Below are 12,374 nucleotides of genomic sequence, written 5' to 3'. Positions count from 1 at the left end.
TCGAAACAGAAAATCTACTTTGCTTTCGCGGTTGAAGAAATTTGACTGTGCCGCGGTACTTGGCTGCGCTAGAAATCCGAAGCTGCGAGTTGCCGGAGAGTGGCAATTCTGTTGTTTATTCGCAGCTTTCCCCACTCGTGGCAAGTGTTTTCACCTCTTTAGTCTTTGCTCCGCGTAGTGCCGGCCCAAACATCGCCAAGAGTAGCAACCTCGCGACTTCGTTCTCTTCGATCGGCTCACGATCGCACCGGAAACGCGATCCTTCCTCCCGCGAACCATGTCGTTTCTTCCGACCTTTCTTTTCGTTTGTTTCCTCGTGACGATCGCGACGACGTACGCGAAACCGACCATCTACAAAAGAAACCATGACAACGTGTTCGAGCCAGGTAAGACGCGTCTCTGATTAATTAACACGAAATAAATTAACACGAAATTGAAATCTAAGCGACGATAATCTGCGATAATATCTGCGCTACTGTTGCCGCTTAACGTTCGATTAGGAGCAATTTGTAACGTTAGTGCGCGACCAAGCGAATGGTGTCTCTTCCGTTTTCCCTCAGCTGTGTCCATGCTGCGCCGTGAAAAAGTGACTCGCTTTCTTTTCACTTTCTCGCGCATCTCCCAGTCAAACGGGACGAAAAATCGTTCGAGATTTTGTCCGTGCAACGAGTTTTACGCGATTCGGACTGGTCTTCGCTGGCTGCGTAACACGTCGAAGAAACCTCGATCGACTCCGCAACGAGACTTCCTTCGTTTTGCGAAACTGATTTCTTTACCGTTTGCCTGGATGAATATCGAAGCACGAGACGAGCGAGGTAACGAGGCGTTCGTGGCGCTTCTTAAAGAATCGAAAGTTTCGATGCTTCTTTCTCCGATCTGGACGGAGATCGAGGTCTTGGTCGCGCGGGAACATCTGGCCGCGGAAAAGCTTTCACCTTAATTGTTGCCGCCCGTGCCATATCGATACGAAGACGCGCCTTGACCTCTCTCTCCTTGCGAGCGAATTTTCTTTTCTTCGCTTTTCTATTCTATTCGCGTCGCGCCTCCTCCGCCTCTATTCGCTTCGTTTCGTTCTTCCGACAATTTGGAAAGCATCGAGTCGCGTGACGTCTCGTTTCCTGCTTCGTGTGTAAGCGGCTTACGCGAACCTCGACAAACAGATATAAACTGTGATCTAACTAACGATGACTAATTCGCGCAAATCTTTGGATCGACAATCGGTTCTCGAGGCTTGTTTACCTTGTTGATCGTACATGGTAAACGGCGATGACAAACCACAGGTTGACAAATGCATCGTCATTTGGCGTGGCGTTTTATCGACGTCTGAATAGGACCGAGCCGGTATCGATGGAACTTCAGACAACTCGATCAAACTCCAGCTACACCGTCGCTATTGCTCGTTATCTGCCTTCTCGTTGCCTAACCGCGAAAGACCGTAGAGTAGCATAAATTACAGTCAATGAGTGCATCGTGGCGAGGACAAAACCGACGATCGGTCGGTATCCGCCGACGTCTGTGTCCCGAACAATTCTTGGCCAAATAAAGAGCGATTTCTTCGAGCCCGAATTTCCTTGAGGCCACGTTTGACAGGTGGGAATAACGGGCCGATGACGTCAGTCCACGTTCAGCGTAGGCTACGATTATAGCGAGGCCGCGATCTCGAGTAGATCGTATCCCCGGTGCAACTTTTAGAGCGGAGAGTAGCGTTGTGTCTCCTGTTTCGTGTTGTCGGCTGGTTTCTAGGATAGCAGGATACTCGCTGGACGAGTACGCGCACCACCGCTGTTGATCCGCGTTTCCTTTCGTTGGTAGAGTCGTGACGATCGAAAGGTGCGCCGGCGTGCCCGTTCTTGCTCGCGAAGTTGCGTACCGATCTTTATCTGTTCGTCGAACGTTTGTAACGTCGAAGCTGCTTCTCGTCGTCCCTTTCAGCCTAAGAGAACTTTGGCTCGCGAACGCATGATGCAAAGAAACTGGGGAATTGATCGAAGATCGAAAGTACGGATAGAGTTATAGCGGGAATGGGCGAGCGGAAAAGCTAATACCATTGAATTAGTTAGGCTGTTAGGAAAATTGAGTTATCGGTTCATTAGTAACGTCGAGTTTATTGGATTATTAGCGTTATCGAGTTATCGGCTTCTTAATAACACCGAAGAGTTCGATCGCTATTAATAGGAAGGTACGAGCCAACGATTAATATGCAATTAAGATTCTGTTAGGAAACTGAACAGCTTGCGGCCGCAGCTGCTAAGAGTCGTCCGAACACACCTAATTGCGCTCGTTCTTACACCCTGTGCAGCAAGGAGACGCGTGTCGCGCAAGACGATAGTAGAACCTGTACGACTCGACCTTCGTTAGACTATTAGAGAGAAACAGAGAGAATGTTAAATATGATAATTAATCGGCGTAAATGTCAACTGCAGTCGAGTATGGCAGGCAGGTTGGCCGTGTAGTCGCGTGATTTCGAACGTTTCAATGCGTTCACCGTTCACGTGATTCGTAGCGAAAATCCACGCTTCTCGAGTATCGCTTCGCAATGAATCTCTCTCGAGTTACGTAAGTGGAATATTCTTTTACTTTCGCTACGAAAATATATCGTTACTCGAAAGCTACTAATTTTCAAATACGATCCCCGTAAAATTTCCCCTTTCATCCTTGCGTTAACGTGGTCGAGGTATCTTGACTCGACTTAACGAAATATTCCAAAGAAATAACGAGATAATTCAGTAGCGAATTCGCCAATGAGAATTTAATCGAAATTTCGCGGCGATGGACGACAGCAACCTTAATGGCAAAGATTTACGCGAGTAGCTCGCTGTCTCGACTGCAGCTCGTCGAATGGACGTCGACGTCGACACTGACAGTCGCCTACTTATCGAATCGATATTCGATTAAAACCGATAAGCAAATATTCCTCGTTAAGGATACCGGGAATAAATATTTAGCGCCTCGCCACGTTACCTACGTTCTTTTTCCTACTTGATAAGAAACGATTCTGCCTACCAGTATTCGTAGAGCGAAATGCGAGAGAAATTGCGATATCCTGAAACGTAATGAACTTATCTTCTGTATCCTTAAGGGGCGTAAGCTTTAAAGCGCAACTCTTGAACCGAACCTCGTGATATTTAATGCGAAATTTCGCTATCGATTGTTTCAGTGATGATACCAGTCTCGTCCACGGTGATTCCTCTCCCCGTCTACAAAATGGAATATGGTTTGGGATTTATATCGAAAGATAAGAAGGCTCAGTCGTCCTTGAAGCCGGAGGGTGGAATAAAATTGATAACGAGTAAGCAAAATTTATGCGAAACTATGTATGTATTTGTATACATGTATATCCGATGAAAGGAACAATGAATATCGTTTGTTACAGTTAAGAAGAGCCAGGAGAAGAAAACATAAAGGTACAAAATATACGTACTAGTTCCAGATTGACTTTATTCGTATCGTAGTCTGTCATCGATGAAGCGGTATATATTCATTAACATCGTACGGTGATACATTATATATATATATATATATATTCAGAAATATATATATATATATATATATATATATATATAATGTCGAAGTTATAGATCATAAGCAAATCTCGGATTTACATTAAATGTACGACAGATTTCAAAAGTTGAGTTTCACGCAGTAACAGAGAGTTTACGCCAAAAACTAATTTACCTCGACGATTAATGTTAGAGTTAATTACCTCTGTCGTTATGAATTTATTAATAATCGTAAGAAAAATCAAACGCTGTAAAACCAAACTGTAGCGAGTATGAAGAGAGAATTTGTTAAGTTTTTATATTTAATTTGAACTATAGCACGTCGTTTCTGCTATTATAATGTTTATATATTACGTTTACGTATATCTTCCAGACAGATATTTAAGAAATATTGAAAGGAATTAATAAGTAGAAAACTATAAACTTTTATTGAACAACATTCGCGTTTAAATTTATTTATTTACCTATCGTTACGATATTTCCATCGGTTCTTCCGCTGTAACAGAAACAATTACACGAATGAAATTTGAGAAACGTAAAGATTCTACTAGTTCTTTCTTTCTTTCTTCTCTACAGAATTTACTTACGCATTTCATTGAACATAAAATCATCTTGATATTCTTTGAGAAACTGTGTAGATCTACTTTCATCGAGGAATAGCTGGTAAACACGCTTCACGTCATCGATATTGACCTGTATTTACATATTATCTTTACGTTCTTGTAACAGTACAAGAAGCACGTATTCGACTAACAGCACATATAATACGATACTTACTTCCGTACTCTTCCTTCGCCTGCTAACGAGAGAAGCAGTAGTAATCAACTGAATCGCGTATCTCAATGAAGTTTCTAATGCGATTCTGGTAAGAACGGTTAGAGCATCATCCGCCATTTCGCAATCTTCTTCTTCGCACCTGATCTTTAGAATTTCCTTCAATTCCTTTTCTTGATACGGACTCGTTGGAACGATAATCATACGATCTAATAGATCTATTGGAATACCATGCGGACTTTTGTAATTCGTTCCTCTGATTCTAGTAATACCTGTAAGATTCGACGATTAATTTTTTATCAATTAAAACAACATGTACGCACGAGTATAAGGCACCTCTATTTGTAGCCATAATAACGACTGGTGCCATTTCATTTTCGAGTGCTCGATTAAGAAACGAGAAGCATTCGATGTCGAGCATGTGAACCTCGTCGATGAACAAAACGCCTGGAACGATCTCTGCCTTTCCCTCTTCGCGCCATTCAGCGACTTTCGCATTTATCTGGTCTCGCACTTCTGATTTAATTTCTCCTGTATCGCCAGAGAACAGCGCCAAAAATCCGTGGGTTCTGCTGTTAATAACATCGACCTCGTGTAAAGTTACTGTGTGCACGACCTCCTTCCGTTTTTGTAATTCACCCTCGGGACATTGCACGAAGCGAGTTTGAGAACCAGTTGCATCGTAGTCACGAGCTCTAGTGAATGACCTTCCCAGTCTATTTATCTTTCCTGTGGCTTTGTCGATTGTAATCACGTCTCCAGCTTGTACCTTAAGCAAATCATAATTGTAAGGAACCCGATAAACAATGTTACGAAAAGATAAACGTTCATTGCTTGTTTTTACTAACTTTTTCTTTCATCAAACTGTCGATCATTTTGTTTCCTAGATCGTAGATTGTTTCCATCTCCGTTGTTTTCAGTGTTAGTTTACCAACTTTAGCACCTATACCCGTAGCAGGTCTATCCACTTGTATTTCGACTACTTCACCTTCTATAATTTCTGTTTCCTCCTTTATTCTTACACCGATGGACTTTCTAATAGCTTGGGTAAGAGCTTCGGTTTTACTCATTTCCAAAGAATATATTTCGGAACCAGCCATTGAAGTAAATGGAGTATCCATTCCTAGAGCTTGTGCCATTCCCATGGCAATGGCAGTTTTTCCAGTGCCAGGTTGGCCTGCCAACAATATAGCTCTACCTGCTATTTTACCATCCTTAATCATTTCAAGGACAACACCTGCAGCTCTCCGTGCCATAAGCTGACCAACCATGCCTTGCGACACCTAAATAATCATACATGAAGTTAACGAAAGTAGGTATTGAAGTCACAATGCATAAAAGACTAATATATATTACATGGCGAGGTTCTAAACTATCATCCAAGCCTAAACCTCTAATATGAGAATGTGCACCAATTCTCTCTATCCTTGTGATTTCACGAACTTCTTGAACTTTTGCAGCTGCAACAGCCTGAAATAAAGAAAGTAATTATATTAATATAGTGCTAATATACTCTACATACAATATTGTCATAGAGATAGAGAGATATAATACACCAGTGGGAATAGAAACAGAATACTGTATAAAGGCCTCTTCTGTCCTTATGTAATCTGTCATTTACACCGACGCTACCGCTTGATCAATTTTATGTTTACATATTTATTACATCGATGTGCACGCATTATAAGATCATGACATAAAGGGTCTCTATGCAACATTCTCTTTCTATTATTCTATCGCTCTTTCTATCTTTCTATCTCTCCAAATATTACAAAAGTATATCGATCAAACAACAGTTGCCATGTCAACTTGTTTTGCTTCAATTCCATTAAAGATGAAATATAGAAATACAAAGCATTATACTATTTAAAATTGATACGACACATCTTATCGTAGAAATAATACGATAAACAAAAACGTTCTTTATATTTTCAAACGTTTAGAAAAATGAATGTATTCCAAATAGGTTAATTGACATAAACAAGACAAAGACATGGTAATACGAATATGTTGAATATAACGTAAAAAGTACAAAAACTAGCTAATTATAATATTAATTCATAATGAATATTTACCGCCATGTCTGCAAATTTTCCACGTGTTTATTCCTTACTAACAAAACAGAACCTTTTTAAACAGTTCTACATGCGAGGACTGCCGATAGCGACGCTATCACAAAAGTCCCGAAAGCGTGCGTATGCGCATTCGTCACCAGTGACGTAGCCGGAAAGAGTGCGTTAATTGGTACAATCTGTGACGGCAATGGTTATATAAATAGGTCTAAATATTCGCTAGGGGTAACAATTCGTCTTTTGAGTCGAAAAGAACTAAGATGGAGAACAAAAAAGGTCTTGTTCTACGGGGCACACAGAGATGAATAGCATGTTTCTGCTCTGTCTCGACATTCATAGTATACACGTATATGTATAACGCATGCGCGGAACAGGAACTTCCATTGCTTTCCATCTTGATTTTTTTCGACTCAATAGACGGATAGTTCCGTTAACGCATTCACGTGTAAAAATGTCTCATGGACATAGAAAGAGGAAATGTCTCATAGGAATATATATTACGTCAATAACAACAATACTATCGTTCAGTCCAAATCCGTTTATATGACTGTGGCTCCAAAAAATAATGCTATTTATAATTTCATAAATATGTAAATGTACTAGGAAGGAAACTTGTAGTTACATAGGATATAGTGGTTAAAAGCGCCATCGGTAGAATACATCTTGAACTAATAGATTCGATGTAAAAATGACGGTTGTTATGGAAACTAAACGGTAAAAATTTAATTCAAACGAAGCAAAGAAACGCAAATCGAAAAATTTCTGTTATTTATTATTTTTTATCGTTTCGAATAAATCTAGTTGAAATTGAGAGAATTACTTTTAAACATCCAATCGTACTAATTATTTAATACAATCTTCGCGGTACATGAAATTTTAATTGCGTCTTATATATTCTATTTCTCGACATGAAAAAAATAAATCAAAACTTTGATAAATAATTAAAAATTAAGAACAATATATGTCACGATTCCTTTCTAGTGTGAATAATTATTCTCTGATTTATACGTATGTTCACAACGTGTTTTATTTACATATAAAAGGAATGTCAGAGAGAGAAAAATCTGTAACATGAATTATAAATGTAATCTAAGAGTATTGAGTAATCCAAGAGTACAAATTTTGTCTGGTGACCCAGATAAATTTCTTTGTAAATGTAAGAATTTGTCAATTTGTATATATGTATATGTTGTAACCAAAAATAATATAATATCAACAGTTGCATCGGGATGTATGCATACGAGTGTGCACTTTGCGAGTATGCACTTGAATGGGGCATATTTAGGTACATATATATCGGCAAAAGAAATTGACGAGGTTGATCATAAGCCAAGGACGGTTTCTTCGAGATATCTCGTGCCATCTGTTGTTACGAAAGAAACACGAGGCAATGTGGTTATCAGTGAATCGAGCAAGGTTCGCCGTGTTTAAAGTAGACCGAGATACCGGGGCTGACTCGAGCCCCGTTAAGTCCCTGTGACCTTTCGTAGTTTGTGGTGACCTTCACGGGAGGTTGACCGTGGAACTATTCGTCCGTCCACAACCTACTTGTTCTTCATCGTTTCCCCTTTCTGTTGTGATACATCGTTTCGAGCAGAAGTAAGTGAGTTGTTCGGATTTAAACATTAGTTTTTATACTTTGTTTTCGTTTACTATTCTTAAGGAACAGTAAACTCCACATGGTTTAATGGAACCGGCAAACCCCTACAGTAGTAGCAATCTGGCAATACTTACGTTAGTGCTGTCATTGACCTTCGATAGATTCTTTCAAGGGGCAACGTGTTTCTTTCAAGTATAATATAGCTACAACTTTGGCCAGTTAAATACGTAGGAAAATACTTAACGCTCGTAAAATTGCACTTGCTCGCGTTGATCTTGATCTTCGGGAAGTTGTTTCAGTAATTCAATCGATTTAAGCATGGAATGTAGTATTTGTTTTTTACATTAATATCGAGTTATCTTTATTGCTATATCCTTAGTTCTTTTTGGTCGATTTTGTATCTTATTTTTTTTAATACCTTTTGAGAAAAAAAATATAGAATATTACTTGTATAATTGCTATTAAATTAAAAATTGTAAAATACATTTAAAAAATTCCACAAAAAAGAGGTGAAAAAAGACCATTAAAAATATTTACTATTAAAGTCTAATATATTGTTATTAAATGATTCAAATACTTTTGTACATCTTAATTCCTCTAAAGATGATATTCTATCATGCTGAATTACAGGTTTGAATTTGTACAAATTTAAGAGTGCAAAAGAGCCAACAAAATGTCAAGAGAACGTGTATCCAGGAGATTTTACCGCATGGACAGCAGTAATGACTTATTAGAATTTATGGATCGTGGATATTCAGCACAGCATGAAAATCGATGGAATTTTGAAGTTGCATGGGAGGCTGCCAATAAGGGTAAGCATAATATACCAAAGCAAAACGTTAATATATTAATTTATATTGATTACTCTTCACTATTGCATTTTTAGTTGGTGGTATATACACTGTAATACGTTCCAAAGCTTTTGTATCAACAGAAGAAATGGGAGATCAATATTGTCTTATTGGCCCATACAAAGAAACCTCAGCACGTACTGAAGTAGAGGAAGCTGATTTTCCACATAATAATCCATTGCATTTAGCTGTACAAGCTTTGCGTGACCAAGGATTTAAAGTAAGTTTAAATAACATTCTCTATAAAGTGCTCTGAGTACTGTATTTAATTAAAACTTTAATTGTGCAAAGATAAAGTGATAGAAGAGAGTATGCAATGGAGCACGAACAGATTAATCAGACAAAAGTTTGTTGTTTTGACACAGTTACTGTAATATTTCATTATATACTAAAAATAGCGATTTGGCTAAAGTCCAGGTACAAAGCCAAAATTAATTCAAGGTCAATCGCCCCTGCAAGTAGATGATGTAGTTGCTCCCTGTTTTTCCTTATTTTCAATAAAATCTACGAAAATTGAAAGCAAATGAGATCTATTTTGCCATAAAGTAAAGAGTTCTTATTGAGGTGATAACAGGGACCTGGCTAGTGGATGGAAACCCACAGATCATTCTGCTTGATATTGGAAGCGCAGCATGGAAGTTGGATGAATATAAGCAGGAATTATGGAATACTTGTAATCTTGGTATTCCTCATTTGGATATAGAAGCCAATGATGCAGTTATTCTTGGTTATCTTGTGTGTCAATTTATTTCTGAATTCAGGTGAATTTTACATAACACAAAAGTCAATTTTTGTCTGGTTCATTACTCCTTTAAAAATAAATTTTTAAATCTTAGACAAGCTGCCGAAGGGTATTGCGACGTTCCTCCTCGAATCGTGGTTCATTGTCACGAATGGCAAGCCGGTGTTGGTATAATCGCATTAAGAACCAGACACGTAGACGTTGCTACAGTTTTTACTACTCATGCCACTCTCCTAGGAAGATACTTATGCGCGGGAAAGATTGATTTCTATAATAATTTAGATAAGGTATCGTAGTTATCTATTTGAATCTAATCACTTTTGTCAATATTATTTGAACGTATTAATCTCTTTAATTCATCTGTAGTTCAACGTGGACGAAGAAGCAGGAAAGCGTCAAATTTATCATAGATACTGTATGGAACGTGCAGCTACGCATTTAGCGCACATATTCACAACTGTTTCGGACATAACAGGTTTCGAAGCGGAGCATTTACTGAGACGAAAACCTGATATAATCACACCAAACGGGCTCAACGTGAAGAAATTTGCAGCAATTCATGAATTTCAAAATTTACACGCTGTTAGCAAGGAAAAAATACACGAATTTGTGAGGGGTCATTTTTACGGGTATGCAAACCGTAATACCAGATTCACGTAACATTCGTTTTCTGTGTCATAAACTATTTGCATTAAATCGCCATTTCAGGCATTATGATTTCGATCTGGATAAAACCTTATACTTTTTTATTGCTGGACGTTACGAGTTTGGAAACAAGGGCGCCGATATATTTATCGAGGCTTTGGCTAGATTGAATCATTACTTAAAAACATCTAGACCTGATATGACCGTCGTGGCGTTCCTTATTTTTCCAGCGCGAACTAATAATTTTAACGTAGAGTCGTTGCGTGGTCATGCTGTAAGTGAAATAATCTCAAATCAACGAAGAACTGTATCGATTATTAATATGAGAATTTGCTTTTTCGTTGAAGGTTACCAAATCTTTAAGAGATACAATTAACGACATACAACAGAAAATAGGAAAGCGAATGTATGAATTGTGTCTTTCTGGTCGTATGCCTGACACACAAGATCTTTTACAGAAAGAAGATACCATCAAAATTAAACGGTAATATTTGATTGAAATTACAATGCGTTCAATCAGAGTTTAAAAAAAAAAGAACATGTTGAAATTATTTCTATCGTTTCAGATGTTTATATGCCCTGCAAAGAAATGGTTTGCCTCCGGTCACCACGCACAATGTCGTAGACGACTGGAACGATCCGGTATTAAACGCCATCAGGAGATGCAATCTTTTCAATACAGTTAACGATCGAGTGAAGGTAATCGATTATGCGTGGTAATTATGCGGCAATGTGATTAAAACGTTATTATCCCCGTTATAATTATACGTAACTGGTATCAATTTCATATCGTAGATAGTATTCCATCCAGAATTCCTATCGTCGACGAATCCATTATTTGGGCTTGATTACGAAGAATTTGTCAGAGGATGTCACTTAGGTGTCTTTCCGTCGTATTATGAACCTTGGGGTTACACACCTGCAGAATGTACGGTTATGGGTATCCCCAGTATAACCACAAATCTATCTGGTTTCGGATGTTTCATGCAAGAACACATAGCTGATCCAATGAGTTATGGTATTTATATCGTGGACAGACGATTTATTGGCCTGGAGAACACTGTTCAACAACTTGCTCATTATATGTTTGATTTTGCACGACTGAGTCGTCGACAACGTATTATTCAAAGAAATCGTACCGAACGTCTTAGTGATCTACTCGACTGGAGAAACCTTGGCATCGTAAGTGTATTTATTACTTAAATGTTCATTTATTATTTTCACGTTTGTAGCTTTCGAAGTAAATCAACTAAATACACGATTGTTTTTTTAATAGTACTACCGGCAGGCCAGAATCAAAGCTTTGACAATCGTTTATCCGGAACTCGCCTCTGAATATGCCGAAAGCGGAGTAGGACGTTTCAGTTATCCCAGACCTATTAGTGAACCACCGTCGCCTTCCTCTTCGAGACACACTACTCCTGCTGCGTCGGTTCACGGATCCGACGAAGAAGACGAAGTGGACGAAGAGAAGGAGGTTCGTGTAATGTTCTATCAATCTCCTACTTCGAATTTTTAAATTTAAAACCTCCGATTGAAACTATTATCTTTCATTGCAGCTAGAGGAATTACGCCAAACAACTGGCACATAAATGGTAAAAAGATATGTAAAAATTAGTGGCGAATAATTGTGTATATTAGATGAATACGTGGAGACTTTACGATAGTAGTACTAATAATTTGTTTAATATAGTCTTCCATGAAGAGAATTATTAAATTAAATAAGACGGTTCGTCATACTTTTTACTTTTACAGTTACTCATCATATACTCTTACTCCTTTCACACCGTATAAGAAATATGATCATGACAACATAACAGTATATTACAACAGTATTTACATTGCACGACATGCAAAATCATCAGAAACAAGTCTTCCACGAATCTTATTCGCACGTAATGTTCCACTGATCTATCGATGAGATTGTTATCTTTTAAAAATTATATTTAATGTTACGTATATCCATATATTTAGCGAGTGTGTTCCTATTGTATAGAGACGGTTATATATTTTTATGAGAATTAGAACAAGAATAAGAGTTTTTTAACATTTTTAGTCATCGAGTCGCCGGGATGAGCGATATTTTTCATCATCCTGTGATGTTCGTTCTTGTTAATACAATGTTTTCTGAAAATAAAGCTTTGAACGTATATTTTAATCGGTTTTCTATTTTTTGACAAGACTGCTAAA

At 38.2% G+C, this 12,374-nt stretch overlaps 3 protein-coding genes across 4 annotated transcripts; 2 read left to right on the top strand and 1 right to left on the bottom strand.

The window, feature by feature from the left end:
• Positions 1-139: 139 nt before the first annotated feature.
• LOC122573350 lies at positions 140-3,939 on the top strand. Of its 2 annotated transcripts, XR_006318716.1 has the most exons (4): positions 140-386; positions 3,158-3,289; positions 3,374-3,504; positions 3,549-3,939. XR_006318716.1 is itself a non-coding variant. In XM_043739577.1 (3 exons), the coding sequence occupies exons 1-3, from the start codon at positions 278-280 to the stop codon at positions 3,400-3,402; spliced, it is 270 nt and encodes an 89-aa protein (XP_043595512.1). In that variant the 5' UTR covers positions 140-277; the 3' UTR covers positions 3,403-3,939. The 2 variants fall into 2 exon arrangements, 1 of the variants encoding a protein (XP_043595512.1); XM_043739577.1 differs by having other exon boundaries at positions 3,374-3,939.
• Positions 3,902-6,936, bottom strand: LOC122573343 (ruvB-like 2). Its single transcript, XM_043739553.1, has 8 exons — positions 6,848-6,936; positions 6,350-6,525; positions 5,631-5,744; positions 5,123-5,557; positions 4,611-5,043; positions 4,278-4,546; positions 4,088-4,193; positions 3,902-3,996 (listed from the first exon to the last, which is right to left on the bottom strand). The coding sequence occupies exons 2-8, from the start codon at positions 6,353-6,355 to the stop codon at positions 3,971-3,973; spliced, it is 1,389 nt and encodes a 462-aa protein (XP_043595488.1). The 5' UTR covers positions 6,356-6,525; positions 6,848-6,936; the 3' UTR covers positions 3,902-3,970.
• A 786-nt stretch (positions 6,937-7,722) lies between these two features.
• LOC122573341 (glycogen [starch] synthase) lies at positions 7,723-12,342 on the top strand. The gene is made up of 12 exons (XM_043739551.1): positions 7,723-7,945; positions 8,577-8,758; positions 8,833-9,017; positions 9,362-9,558; positions 9,634-9,826; positions 9,906-10,168; positions 10,248-10,458; positions 10,532-10,668; positions 10,751-10,883; positions 10,980-11,366; positions 11,461-11,661; positions 11,744-12,342. Exons 2-12 carry the CDS (start codon positions 8,620-8,622, stop codon positions 11,774-11,776), a joined length of 2,079 nt encoding a protein of 692 aa, XP_043595486.1. The 5' UTR covers positions 7,723-7,945; positions 8,577-8,619; the 3' UTR covers positions 11,777-12,342.
• The last annotated feature ends 32 nt before the right edge of the window (positions 12,343-12,374 follow it).

Source organism: Bombus pyrosoma, linkage group LG12 (assembly GCF_014825855.1).
Source record: "Bombus pyrosoma isolate SC7728 linkage group LG12, ASM1482585v1, whole genome shotgun sequence".
Taxonomy (NCBI): Eukaryota; Metazoa; Arthropoda; class Insecta; order Hymenoptera; family Apidae; genus Bombus; species Bombus pyrosoma.
Note: the sequence above shows the minus strand (reverse complement) of the source record. Positions and strands in the feature narration are given on the sequence as shown.